The 14,643-nt window shown below is 46.0% G+C and overlaps 1 protein-coding gene across 4 annotated transcripts; it reads right to left on the reverse strand.

The window, feature by feature from the left end:
• Positions 1 to 1,155: 1,155 nt before the first annotated feature.
• Positions 1,156 to 12,989, reverse strand: C13H8orf33 (chromosome 13 C8orf33 homolog). Of its 4 annotated transcripts, none has more exons than XM_053277125.1 (9): positions 12,455 to 12,989; positions 10,864 to 10,959; positions 10,228 to 10,318; positions 8,189 to 8,326; positions 6,449 to 6,943; positions 4,925 to 5,076; positions 3,927 to 4,017; positions 3,674 to 3,820; positions 1,156 to 2,489 (listed from the first exon to the last, which is right to left on the reverse strand). In XM_053277125.1, exons 2-9 carry the CDS (start codon positions 10,870 to 10,872, stop codon positions 2,275 to 2,277), a joined length of 1,338 nt encoding a protein of 445 aa, XP_053133100.1. In that variant the 5' UTR covers positions 10,873 to 10,959; positions 12,455 to 12,989; the 3' UTR covers positions 1,156 to 2,274. The 4 variants fall into 4 exon arrangements, with proteins under 4 accessions (XP_053133100.1, XP_053133101.1, XP_053133099.1 ...); XM_053277126.1 differs by having other exon boundaries at positions 6,449 to 6,778; positions 11,907 to 12,486; XM_053277124.1 differs by having other exon boundaries at positions 11,907 to 12,486.
• Between the last annotated feature and the right edge of the window lie 1,654 nt (positions 12,990 to 14,643).

A 14,643-nucleotide genomic window follows, 5' to 3' on the forward strand; every position in this document is an offset into this window, starting at 1 on the left:
AACACTGACCTGATTATGATGAAGCTGTTAAATTTTAGAAGCTAAAACAGGGGTTCTCAAACTTGGGTCCCTGGATGTTGCTGGACTACAATTCCCATCACCCCAGCCACAATGGCATTCAGCTGGGGCTGATGGGAGTTGTAGTCCAACAACATCTGGGGACCCATGTTTGAGAAACCCTGAGCTAAAAGAACAAAAAAGGTTTTAGATTAAGAATTAAAAAGAAATAGAAAACAGTTACTACGAGTTATGAAACTAGAAAATTTTAGGCTATAAAAACTATAAAAGCCTATAGGGTAGTAAAAAAATATGGCGCTTAAAACTGCAAGGCTGCCTTGCAGAACATTCGTAGCAGGGTACCAAGTTACATGCTGCCTGTCATTGAACGACAAGTTTTAGACAAAGCCACGCAGAACCTGGCCTCATTGTAGGTGTCATCGAGCCTAGCCCCAGAGAACAACGGAGAGGTGGGAAAGTGGCTTGCATGTCCAGGCGGGAAGCCTTATTCACACTTTATTTTCAATGCACATACAGACCAATATGCCCATTCTGTTATTCAAGTGTTATGTTCAAAGCACATATGGGAGTAGTGTCCTATTCTGACATGATGTTGAACACTCGTACAAGGAGTGTAGTGTACACAGGCAGAGATCTGTAAAGGTAAAGTGTGCCGTTGAGTCGCTGTTGACTCCTGGTGACCACAGAGCCCTGTGGTTGTCTTTGGTAGAATCCAGGAGGGGTTGACCATGGCCATCTCCCACACAGTATATAAGATGATGCCTTTCAGCATCTTCCTATATCGCTGCTGCCCGATATAGGTGTTACCCATAGTCTGGGAAACATACCAGCGGGGAGTCGAACCGGCAACCTCTGCCTTGCAAGTCAAGTCACTTGCCCATACCAAGGTAGTTATTCACATGATAGGGCCGTTCACACGACAGAAAACTGGGTAAGACAAGCGTTCTATCCGGCTTCAGGTGCTAACCACGCCCCCGAATTTCGATCGTGTGCGAACAAATTTCTAGTGTGCTGGGAAGGGAGAAATGGTCTCTCTATCCTCTCTCCCTTTCTCTGCATCATAGATAAGCTTTATAAAGCTTGTTTCCTGCTAAGCTGGGAAAAGGCGCTGACTCTTTACATATATACTAGAAACAGTTCTGAACCTCAAACATTTTTATTTATAGAGTCAAGCATCAAAAGGCAAAGCTCCTGCCTTGCCCCACCACTTCTTCTTCTCTCTGTAGAATTCCAAGGCCAACTCTAGGAGCACATGATGCAATTTCTTTTAAAAAAAGAAAAGAAAAAGGCAGGCCCCGAAAACACAGTGATTGCATGGGATCCCAGGCAAAACAGATCCTTGATCAGTTCAACAGGATAGCCGCTTTTCTTCTAGCTTCTTTTAATTCAGGGGTTTCCACTCAGGTCCCCAGATGTAGTTGAACTACAACTCCCATCATCCCCAGCCACAATGGCCTTTGGTGGGGGTGATGGGGATTGTAGTCTAATAATATCTGGGGGCCCAAAGTTGGGAATCCCTGTTTTAATTGATCATTCACATAAATGAGCCCTTTCCATCAGCAGGAATGGCTGCTGTTGGCACAGTTCTACCAGGGGAGGGGGTTCCCATGTAGCCCGCCCCATGGATGTCCGTGTGGGGAGGTTCTCCCATGGCACCTGCAACTTACTCAGAAGCTTATGGCACCACAAGCGACGCCAAATCTTTGCCCAAGTCAAAATGGGGTAGGTGGCAATTACCCAGACCTTACAGCAAACTACATCAGGCAGTTGTTTTGAGATCAACTATTCAGCACCAAGCAGTGGTACAAAGTCAGGGTGTTGTAGAAGTGCAGAGTTTGGTTGTTAGAGTTGCCAACACTTGAACTGGCATCTACAGCTGTGCCTTTAACAATAGCTGATGTGCGAGAATTAGCAGGTGGTAATGTTTAACGGGGTGCTGTGAATACTTCATTGGCTAATTTCTGCAGATCAAGCTGATGTTAAAGGTTTGTTTGTTTGCTGGACTCCCATCACTCACAGCCTTCAGCCACTTCAACAGGGGATGATGAGATCTGTAGCCCAACACCATCTGGGGATGCAATGTTGAGAACCTCTCCTATAAAGGCACTTTGTTATCCTCTTTTGTGCTAATCAACCACACAACAGTTTCAATTTTTGGAATTTCCTTTCTGTAAGCCTTTTTTAAAAAAAGCAAACTTCCCCCCAAATTTTCAGTGCCTGATCAAAATCAACCCGCAACTGTCCAATGTGCTTTCTTTAGAAAAAATCAAAGCGGAACTCCTCTTGGGAAGACGTGAACACAAAAGGGCAAGCATCAGCTGCCCCAGGGGAAGATGAGGACATGGGAGGAGGAAGAGAAGATTCTGCAGGGCTCTGATCTCTTCTGGCCATTTCCACAGACTTCCTGAAAACGCGGCTGCTCTTCCTGCGGGCGTCTTTAGTTACTTCTGCAATACGAGCCGCTTTTGAAGCTTAGGAGGAGAGGAAAGGAGAGGAGAGGATCAATGTTAAAACATTTAAAGACATCATCACCTCCTACACAAGCCTGCACACCCACAACATGTATAATCCAAGGCCTTGTGCTGTTTCCCATTGCCATCAGAGATCTGTCTGGCTGGGATGCAAAGCAGGGCCTTTTCTGCAGCTGCACCTGTGAAATTCCTTTCCTTAGTAGGTCTATACAGCCCCCTTGTTCCAAGCACTTCACTGTGCAAAGAGGAAGAATAAAACAGATTAATTCTAAGTAGTCAGCACATACGTTAAAAACAGCTGTTGTTTACACTTTAACTGGCTGCCATCTTGAAACATGGAGGATCAGCAAAAAACAAACAAACAAAAATACCACCATCAGAATTTGTGAATTTGGCTGTGAATTTGAGTTTGTATTGGGCCATAAATGCAAAAGTTATCAAGAGCGGCTACACATAGTGATCTCATACACCCCTTCATAAAGTAGGCAGACAATGAAGAAGAGTATGTAATTTCACCATGATTCTAAGTCTCTTGGACAGGAACATTTTTATACCGCTATATTTCTGGCATTTTTTTAAACCAATTTGACCACATTTGGGGAGAGTATAGGGTTTGTTACCTAGTTGATGGGTGCCAAATTTAAAAGAAATTGGATGAGAGACAGATATACTATGGCTGTGAACAAGAGAGCTGGTCTTGTGGTAGCAAGCATGACTTGTCCCCTTAGCTAAGCAGGGTCTGCCCTGGTTGCATATGAATGGGAGACTTGATGTGTGAGTGCTGTAAGATATTCCCCTCAGGGGATAGAGCTGCTCTGGGAAGAACATCTAGGTTCCATGTTCCCTCCCTGACTTCTCCAAAATAGGGCTGAGAGCGTTTCCTGCCTGCAACCTTGGAGAAGCCGCTGCCAGTCTGTGAAGACAATACTGAGCTAGATGGACCAATGGTCTGACTCAGTATATGGCAGCTTCCTATGTAAAACTTCGGGGCAAACTTACATGGGAAAAACAGGCTGGTTTTATTTATGAAATATAAAGGCAGTACTGTGCCTCTGTAATACGAGGCTTATTAATATGAGTACCAGAAAGCAAACAGTGACTCCAATATACTAAAGTAGTGACTGTGAAACGCAAGTCCCAAATTCTTATCCAGGCCTGAGGATAAGCAGGCCTGACTTCCCTACCTGCTTGCATGAGCTTTAGCTGTTTTTGCCTTTCCTCGGCCATTTTAGTTTTGTAGTCGCCAAACGTGGCTCGCATGACTTGGCATTTTTTTGCCCGAACAGCCTTGCCGCTGCGCAATGTCTTGATGGCCCGGAGTGCCTCCTCCACTGCTCCAAAACAAAGGAAATCCACAATCAGCGTAGGGCCTTTGACATTCCCTGCACTGCAGTCTCTCTACCTCCTATCTCCATCTTCCCCAGCAAATTGGCTTACTCTGCTTTGGAGTAGATTTCCGAGTCTTCAGGCCAAGTTCCAGCTGTTCCACACACCAGTCCACCTCCCTCCTGAACTGCTCATCTGACTGCTGCATGAAATGAAGGTGGGGGGGAGGAGGAAACAGTGGCGACAGTGTGATCAAATTCAACATCTAAGCAAGGAGAGAATCACCAAGGAAGTCCAACACAGACACTTTGAACTTCAGAACGGAAAACTTCTCTAAAATGAGGAGTTTGGTGAAAAGAAAACTGAAAGGGAAAATTAAGAGAGTCACTCTGCTCCAGAATGCTTGGCGTTTATTTCAAGCCACAGTAATAGGAGCCCAGTTAGAATGTATACTGAAGAAAGGTATCACCAAGTCCGGGAGGATGCCAGCATGGCTAACAAGTAAAGTAGAGGAAGCTATAAAGGGAAAGAAGGCTTCCATCAGAAATTGGAAGGCTTGCCCAAATGAATGGCACAGAAAGGATCACAAACTCTGGCAAAAGAAATGCAAGGAGACAATTGGGGGTGTGGGGGCAAAAAGAGAGTTTAAGGAACATTTAGCTAAAGCATCCAATAACAAAAACTTCTTTAAATACACCAGAAGCAGGACACCTGCCAGGGAGGCGGTTGGTCTGTTAGACAAGGCAGGAGTAAAAGGGATTATTAAGGAGGATATGGAGACTGCAGAGAAGCTAAATGAGTTCTTTGCATGTCTTCATGGCAGAGGATAAAGAAGAGGAACCACAATCCCCCCAGCTCCATAGAGGAAAAGTTGGATAAAAATGTGACATGACAAATACATACGGTTTCCAAACCCCTCAGCTTTCTCCCCTTAAACATTCTACAACCAGAGTCAAGGGTGCAGATTAACATGCTTAATTGCCTGATTTGCATACATGGTTCCCATCCTGGAAACTGGCACCATGGGGCAGAATTTCAAAAGTGATGCTGCAGAGATTTCAAGACACCCTCCCTCCCATCCACAAGGGCACCAAGTAGCCTTTACATACTTGAGCCTGATCAGTTGGGCCCCTGGAAGGTAGCTTGCTCTCTCCATTTATGTGGTCATTTGGTTCCGCCTTGGAGGGCTGTCGTTTCTTTTTCTTCTTGCGCAATCCACCCTCTCCTCCACCAAGGATTTTTTCTTTAGTCTTCATTAAAGCTGTCGACCAATGGAAGAACTTTTAGTGGATTCATCACCTACCTTTTAAATTAAGTTAAATTAAAGTGTGCAGGTGCTTTTCTTAAAATGTGCTACAAGCAGAGAAAACACACACCATGCTTTATTCCCTTTGACTGCTGCCACAAGATTAATTTACACTAAATCAGGTAGTGTTGGACTTCGTCCCTTCATTCTCAGCCACAAGGGCCAAAGGAACTCCCAGAGACCAGCTCCACCAGCTACCAAGTCTGGTGCCAGTGGGTGTAAACCTCTATAGAACTAGAACTCACAGAGACAGCTGCTGAGGCACATGGGGACATTGCTTCCCACACGGGGAAAGTTCTGGGGGAACTACATTTCCCAGAACTCCCTGCATGCCATCCCAACATCCGCAGGAGCTCCAGTTCCGTAGAAGGTACCCAAATCTGCCATGCTGAATATGACAGGTAATGGACTGGATGAGGGATAATAAATTGAAACGGAATCTAAACAAGATGGGAGGTACTCATGGTAAGGGGTCATACTTTGAGAGACGTGACAGATCTTCCTGTTTTGGGTGAGGTTGCACTCCCCCCGAAGGAACAGGTATGTAGGTAGAGAGTGCTTCTAGATCCAGGCAGTGTTTCCTCTAAGGCACATGCCTTAGAGGGAACACATTTTTTGATGTCCACTCAGTTAATTTTAGATCCTGCTCAAATTTAATCAGGAAGGTCCCACTCTAAATCCATGGGCACACACACTGCCTTCACACTGCTGCCCAGAACAAAACTAATTCCAACCACAGATGAAAAAAAATTAGAGAGAAAACAATGGACTCAGGCAAACAATGGACTCTGGGAAGAGCACCCGCTTGCTTGGTGCCGTTCAACAACATTTGGAGCACCACAGGCTGGGAACCCCTGGCCTAAAAGAAACACAGATTCAGGCTTTGTGTATATGTTTGATAGCCTAAAAAAACTCTGACTGAATGGGGAAAGATTCCTTGCTTGGAGCAGATTTTCAACATGCAGCACAGGAGGAGGAGAGCTGGTCTTGTGGTAGCAAGTGTGACCACTTAGCTAAGTAGGGTCCACCCTGGCTTGCATTTGAATGGGAGACTACATGTGTGAGCACTGTAAGATATCCCCCTTAGGGGATGGGGCTGCTCTGGGAAGAGCATCTGAGGTTCTAAGTTCCCTCCCTGGCAGCATCTCCAAGATAAGGCTGAGAGAGACTCCTGCCTGCAACTTTGGAGAAGCCGCTGCCAGTCTGTGTAGACAATCCTGAGCGAGATGGACCAAGGGTCTGAGTTGGTGGAAGGCAGCTTCCAATGTTCCAAGGAGTGCACCCGCTTCCGAGCCCAGATTTAAGCATATGATAGTAGACACCATACCTCCTTGGGCAGTCTCCAGTTTAAGACTCTCTTTGGCAGGGCATTCTCCACCCATCACATCTGATCTTTCAGGCTTCAGGGAAGTTGGACTCTCTGGCATCACCACGGCTTCTGTGAACAGGGAGTCAACTTCTGTAGCTGCTTCTGCTGCTCCCTCACGTGGGGGATCATCGGGGATGGCAAAGTTAAAAGCAAATCCCAGCTTCTGGGCTCCAGGGGAAAAGTCCAATGTCCCATTCGAGTCTTCATGAGGGGAGGGACCACTGCCAGCAGACTGCTCCTTGGTGTCAACTACCCCATGCTTCCCGGCCAGCGTTCCACTGGCTTCTTCTGGGGTTCCCTCGGAAAGAGCAAAGTCAAACTGAAAGCTATTATCAGACGGTGTAAACCATGATTTCTGCGCCGCGGAGGGCTGGCTGGATTGCTTCCTGTATGCCACGCTGCCCGAAGCAAGAGTATCTCCTGGCTGTATTGGCATCTTTTCAGGCTTCGTGGCTGCAAGGCACAGAACAGTTGGCATTTCTGTTAAGTTACTAGTTCTCATTGTGCCAATGCCACTTCGAGCCCAAAGTAGAAAACTACATGGATCCCTGCATCAAGGACAGCCAACTGTGCAACCCGGGGCAGGGGGAGGGGGAATCATATCTGCAAAACTAAAACTCTGTACTCCACCACCTCCAAGGAGGTGGGTATTCGTCTCCAGATCTGTTAGTACACTGAGGATGAGGATTGCAGCAGAAGGCACATCATATAGGGTTTCAATGCCCCAGGACTGGAGACAGCATTAGATAGTTCAGCCAATTCTGCCACTCTGAAGGGCGAGCTGAGTGGGGTTGAAGCAGCTGGGTATGTTAAGCCTGCAGAAGAGAAGACTAGGGGAGATATGACAGTCATCTTCATAGGAATGTAGGAAGCTGCCATATACTGAGTCAGACCATTGGTCTATCTAGCTCAGTATTGTCTTCACAGACTGGCAGTGGCTTCTCCAAAGTTGCAGGCAGGAGTCTCTCTCAGCCCTCTCTTGGAGAGGCTGCCAGGGAGGGAACTTGGAACCTCCTACTCTTCCCAGAGCGGCTTCATCCCCTGTGGGAATATCTTCCAGTACTCACACTTCTAGTCTCCCTTTCATATGCAACCAGGATGGACCCTGCTTAGCTAAGGGGACAAGTCATGCTTGCTCTCACAAGACCAGCTCTCAAATATCTGAAGGGCTGCTGCAGTAGAGAAGAAGCAGCCTTGTTCTCTGTTGCATCTGAGGGCAGACGCCATTTGAAATCGCAAGGAAGCAGATTCAGGCTAGGCATCAGGAGAGCTGGTCTTGTGGGAGCAAGCATGACTTGTCCCCTTAGCTAAGCAGGGTCTGCCCTGGTTGCATATGAATGGGAGACTTGATGTGTAAGAACTGCAAGATATTCCCCTCAGGGGATGGAGCTGCTCTGGGAAGAGCAGAAGGTCCCAAGTTCCCTCCCTGGCAGTATCTCCAGGTAGGGCCGAGAGAGATTCCTGCCTGCAACTTTGGAGATTATTTTAATGAAAGTCGGTATAAGAATTTAACAATAAATGAGAAATAAATAAAATCTAGTGGGGACCACTGTGAGAAACAGGATGCTGGATGGGATGGGCCTTGGGCCTGATCCAGCAGGGCTGTTCTTATGTTCAAGGTCCCTTCCACCTCTAAAAAGCTATTATTCTAAGCTGTACCTGTTAAAAGCTTCCCCCGTTCAGTGTTTGCCACCTCACCTGCTTTTGCTGCTCTCTTCCTCTCCTCGGCCATCTTCAGCCGGTAGTCCCCAAAGACACGGCGCATGACTTGCCTCTTCTTCATGAAGGGAGCCTTGCGTGAGCACAACAGCCCCAGGATGCGCTGCGTCTCCTCTGCTGCTTTCAGGAATTGAGGGGAAAGTCAAAGAAATCCCAAAAGGGGCTCATTAAACCTCTTTACGACTGTGATACAATTCATTCTATGAGACACATCCACAACACTCCTGTCTTCCTACACAGAGAGAGGTGTGGCGTTGCACATCTTCTGTGGAAAATTTCCCATACTTTACTTTTCCTTGGTAAAATTTTCCATTCCTCAAAATTCATCGTTTCATGAAATACATGACTTACAATAAATGCATGCCAATGCAATATGAAGCAAGCTTGTCAATTTCAAAAGTTATTAATGTTTTCCAGGCGGTTATCCTAGGAAGCGTGATATGCGAGTGGGCACATATTGTTTTACTGATTTGTAAGCAGGAGAACAATATGGTGGAGGTGGTTTTTTTAAACCAAAGATATACATCAGATACTCAATTGGATGACAAACTACCCCTGCTAACTTGGCAGAGAGGCACCTTTTAACATGGTGATTCTCTTTATTTAGCAGGGGGAGAGTAACTGGCCCTATCCACCCCCAGCACAGGACCTCCAGTGACTGTTGCTGGTGTCTGTCTTATGTTTCTTTTTAGATTGTGAACCCTTTGGGGACAGGGATCCATCTTATTTATTTATTATTTCTCTGTGTAAACCGTCCTGAGCCATTTTTGGAAAGGCAGTATAGAAATTTAATTAATGATAATGATAATGATAATAATAATGATGATGATGATAATAATAATAATATTTAGGGCCCATAGTCCAGTGGTAAAGCATGCATGCAGAAGGTCCCAAGTTCACTTCCTGGCATCTCCAAGAATAGAACTCCCTAAGAAATATGAGGGTTGGTGTTCTAAAGGCTTACATGGGAGACGCAGGAAGCTGCCATATACCAAGTCAGACCATGGGTTCATCTACCTCAGTACTGTCAACACCAGGCCTGCTCAACCTCCTGCAGATGTTGGTGTATAACTCCCATAATCCCTGGCTATTGGCCACTGTGGTTGGAGATTATGGGAGTTGTAGTCCAAAAACAGCCGGGGGGGGGCCAAAGTTGAGCAGGCCTAGTCTACACAGACTGGCAGCGGCTTCTCCACGGTTACAGGTAGGAGTCTCACTCAGCCCTGTCTTGGAGATGCCAAGGAGGGAACTTGGAACCTTCTGCATGCAAGCAGGCAAATGCTCTTCTCAGAGAGGCTCCATTCTCTAAGGGAAATATCTTGTAGTGCTCACATGTAGTCTCCCATTCAAATGCAAACCAAGGTGGGCTCTGCTTAGCAAAGGGGACAATTCATGCTTGCTACCACAAAACCAGCTCACCTCTCATAATGTAACCCCCAGGAGATCACATCACTTTGAACCTTTTGTTTAGAAAGATTTACAAATATTAACAACTCCCATATATTTGGCCTCGAATGACAAAAGAGAAAGAGAGCAACAAGGATCCTGGAAAGTTAAGAACATAAGAACAGCCCTGCTGGATCAGGCTCAAGGCCTATCTAGTCCAGCATCCTGTTTTGCATAGAAGCCCACCAGATGCCTCTGAGGAGCCCACAGACAAGAGCTGAGGGCATGCCCTCTCTCTGGCTGTGGCTCCTCTGCAACTGTTATGGAGAGGCATCGTGCCTCTGAGGCTGGTGGCCCACAGCCACCAGACTAGTAGCCACTGAGAGACCTGTCCTCCATGACTTTGTCGAAGCCCCTTTTAAAGCCATCCAAGCTGGTGGCCATCACCACATCCCATGACATCCCAAGGTGTCTGACTGGGTGAGAATGTAATACAAACAAATCTAGATACCTTGTGGGGTGGGCAGGGGAAATAAATAAATAAATAAATAAATAAATAAATAAATAAATAAATAAATTTAATAACTTGTACTTCAGTTCCATTAGAAATCTCAACAGAGTGGGCAGTTTACCTTGTTTGGGAGTTGGGTTGAAACGCAGGAGGCCGGTCTCCAACTGCAAGATGCACCAATCCAATTCATCCTGGAACGTCCCTTGGGGAATCTGGATTGGTGGGAAGATCAGAGAGATGGCATAAGGCCTGCTAGTTATTAGGGCTAGGTATAAAAATGTGATAGATAGCTATCCCACCTTTCAATTAAAATAGTTCTAAGAGAGGTTACAATAATTTTAACACATGACAGCACTAAAAACCAGCATTATAAAATACAAACCACATAAAGACAACCCAATCAAACCATAGTAGAAGCGTTAACACCCAACAGAATTGCTGCATGTTAAAGGTCTGGGCAAATAAAATAGTTTTAGCATTGTGCCTAAAGCTGATCAAAGTGGCAGCTTGAAACAGTCCTTGGGGGAAGATCCCAGCTCCAGGGTGCCAGAAAAGCCCCATCTCTGGTCACCACCCACTTGAACTCCAATGGCAGGGCACCCAAAGATAAACCAACTTTTCCAACCCCAGCAGCATGACAAGCTGGCCTTGCTACAGTTCTCTTTTCTACAGAGCTACGAGAGAAATCAGAACCCTAATGCTAAAAAAAGTTGGCCACCTTGGCTGCCTCAGACAGAGACAGCACACATATTCTTACCTCTTCCATTAGGAAAATTGACAGCTTTGGCTTACGTACAACCTCCAAGTCCCTGCATCACCATTCACCGAGAAGCACAAGCCGCTGGATCAGCATCTATAGAGCAAAGGGTTTAGGGCACTGTGTACTATTCTGGCTGCATATTTGAAGAGAAACTTGGGAGAGTAGTTGTCAGGGACCCCCCCCACCCCCAATGTGGATCACTGAGAATCCACAGAGCGGGAACCAAAGACCAGCAGGACCCCTGATCCAGAGCCAGAGCCGCCTCCGTTCTCTTATCCTACCCGTCAGGGCACCATGGAGCACACAGAGGAGATTGCATCCATGGAAGACCTCATTTCATTAACACCAAGCCCAGCCACTGCTGCGTTTTCCTGACCATTTATGTGATGCATGGTGTGCGCTATTACTAGACAGTGGCTTTTGGATTTTTTCGAATGGACCAACACCCATTTTCTTGTTCTACCACTTAACTGCATTCCTCTGTCCCCAAAGCACCCTGGCTTCAGCACTGAAAACAAAACAAGAAAATCAACCCGCTTGGAGAGTGAAACATCTGTGCTTTAGGAACAATTATTACCTTAATGCAAGAGTTCCCAAACTGTGGTATTCCTGCTGTTGCTGAACCCCCCCCCCCAGGACACAAATTATTGTGGCTAGGGATGGTGGGAGTTGTAGTTCAGCAACAGCTGGAGTACGACAGGTTGGGAACCCCTGCAACCTATTCAGGAAAGAGACTTTTCCATCCTGTATTTTTTCACATGTAGGCTGGTGGTGTTTATCTAAAAGTTCTACTATAGTACTCTCTCTCTCTCTCTCTCTCTCTCTCGCTCAAATAAATAAATAAACAGTACTCTCTCAAATATATAAATAAATGCATGTACATATATACACACACACATATACATATACACAGCATGGAAGGGGGAGCGAGAGAAAGAAAGAGAATGAACTATAGTAGAAGAAACTATGAACACAGACAGTGCTATAACTGTTTATAATAATCTGGATCCCAATGCCAGCAATGGAGGTACTCAACTCACCGTCTCCGTAGCTTTAGACTCCCTTGAGTTGGAGCCACGCAGCCTTTGCACCCACCTTTTATGCGATGAATATTTATAGACCGCTTTTCAACAAAAAGTTCCCAAAGTGGTTTACAGAGAGAAATAAAAATAAATAGAGATGGCTCCCTGTCCCCAAAGGGCTCACAATATAAAAAGAGACATAAAAGAGACACCAGCAGCAACAGCCACTGAAGGGATGCTGTGCTGGGGCTGGAGAGGGCCAGTTGCTCTCCCCCTGCTCAATAAAGAGAATCCTCTTTGCTCAGTTAGCAGGGGACTTTGCAAGATAAGTAGATGAATCCCCCCCACCCTTTAGAAATTCCCGTGCCATTAATTGGACTAGAGAGCCGCCACTTTTAAGAGACTGAGCCTCTTTGCTCAGTTCGCAGGGGACTTACGGTATGCCCCAGATCGAAGGCAAAGCACCCGCAAACCTAAATATATTTATTCAGCAATAAGCATTACTGAAATCCAACAGGATTTACTCCCAGACAGGTGGGGCTGGGATTGCAAATTTGCACGCTTACCCCTTCCACCGGAATATCTGGGACGCTGCCAGGAAGGAAGGAAAGAACGGACCCGAGCCACGTCCGTCGACGAACATCTTCCCCCTCGACCCCCGTGTCCGGGACTTCTGTTCCGTGGCAAAACAGCCTACATACAGCTGGGGAAACAGCTCCCTTCTTTCTCCCGCAGAAGCAAGTGCTCTCCAGATTGCCTAGGATCCGTACAAAGGCACTAAAAAAACCCAAAACAAAAAAACCCAAAACAAAACAAAAAAACCCACAACCGTTTCACACACACACACACACACACACACACACGAGTCACACGTTCCCTCATTTAACAGATACGAAATCCCTCCTCTTTATCCCACTTTTGCTCCCCCATTACCCCCTAACATGCTGTCTAGTGATGTATGTATGGGGATGCCACCAGCTGTCCTGGCCTTTTATAGACTTAAACTCCAGATCCTTGGCATTTTCTGTCTTTGTTGTTTGTTGTTGTTGTTAATTCAATTTCTATACCACCCTTCCAGAAATGGCTCAGGGTGGTTTACACAGATAAATAATAAATAAATAAGATGGATCCCTGTCCCCAAAGGGCTCACAATCTAAAGAGAAACATAAGAGAGACACCAGCAAGAGCCACTGGAGGTCCTGTGCTGGGGGTGGATAGGGCCAGTTACTCTCCCCCTGCTCAATAAAAAGAATCACCACGTTAAAAGGTGCCTCTTTGCCAAGTCAGCAGGGGTTTTAACTCTACACAGTGCAGTTTTAAAGGCTGTTCCCTGATAACTGGGCAAAGAGGCACCTTTTAAAGGCGGTGATTCTCTGTATTGAGCAGGGGAAGAGTAACTCGCCCTCTCCATCCCCAGCACAGCATCTCTCTCTTAGAGCAAGTCCAGTCACAGACACAGATCTCTTTACAGTAAAATTTCCTGCCTGCATGTAATCCTCTAAGAAAAATGACCCTAAAACGACAACCAAGTTAAGTATATGTGCAACCAATCTTTTGCATGTGTGTGGGAGCTACTTTATTCTGGAGACAAAAGCCTGGGCATAGTTGCAGCCAAAGGGCCCCAGTTGGCCATTCCTTAACTACAGTATGACGTTAGTGTTGCAGAACAATTTACCTACACTGGATTCCATGTCACAGCAATAGGATTTTCTATTAAAAGCTAAACTGCACATTAGACAATATGCAGTTTAAGATCTGCATTCATTTTTTAAAAAATAGTGCAAAGGGATAATCTAGCATCAGGTTTTTAAGCTTTACAAGGAATAACAGCTCTAGGAATGGATCTACACGCTAATAGATCCCCTGGGAAGTATATTTCTGAATCACAGGTGCCCTCTGCTGGGCAAACCAGCAAACACCAACCCTATTCAATCCCTCTTCAAAAATAATTCATTCCAACAGCTATTAATTTCAACCTTTAAAGCCCCACATTGCTTGGGACCAGCCAGCCTACCAGTGAGAGCACTTTGCCCCATATGTACCTGGTCCTTGATATTTTCTTTGGAGGCCCTGCTCCGAGTACTCCTGCCGATTTGAGGTGAAGCAGGTGGCTACTAGGGAGAGGGTGGCACCCCATCTGTGGAACAGTATCCCCCGTGAGGCTCGCCTGTCATCATCACTTTGTTCTTTTAGATGCCATGTGAAGACCTTTCTGATCACCCAGGCATTTTTAAAAAATTGTTATTAAAGTTTTCAACACTTTAAAAACTTTGCTGTATTTGTATTTGGGTTGTATTTGGGTTTGTATTTTATTGCAATGTTGTGTTTTAATTGTATTTTTTATTAATTCGATTGTCATTTTGTTTTACTTTGTGGGCCACCCAAAGAAAAATTTAGAAAAATAGGAAGCCGACTTGGAACTTTCTGCATGCGAGCATGCATTATCTCTTCCCAGAGATAACTAACCCACACCAATCCCAACTCGAGGCTGTGGCTTCCTTCTTCCCCTGGAGCCTGGTGACCAGGGCTCCGAACCATCCCTTTGACCCGATACGACCTCCCTCCTCCTCTCCCTGTGACTGGCTGGGCTTGTCAGCAAGGGAAATGCTGACACTGAAGATTAGCCAGGATTTCTCTTGCTGCTTAGCCTGTCAGTCAGGCTGAGGGAAGGGTGGGCTGAGCTTGAGCACATAGCCAGCCAGTCATGTGGAGAGGAGGAGGGAAGGATGCTGCCTGACACTCCTCCCCATTCCCA

This window comes from Hemicordylus capensis, chromosome 13, assembly GCF_027244095.1.
Source record: "Hemicordylus capensis ecotype Gifberg chromosome 13, rHemCap1.1.pri, whole genome shotgun sequence".
In the NCBI taxonomy this organism is placed as follows: Eukaryota; Metazoa; Chordata; class Lepidosauria; order Squamata; family Cordylidae; genus Hemicordylus; species Hemicordylus capensis.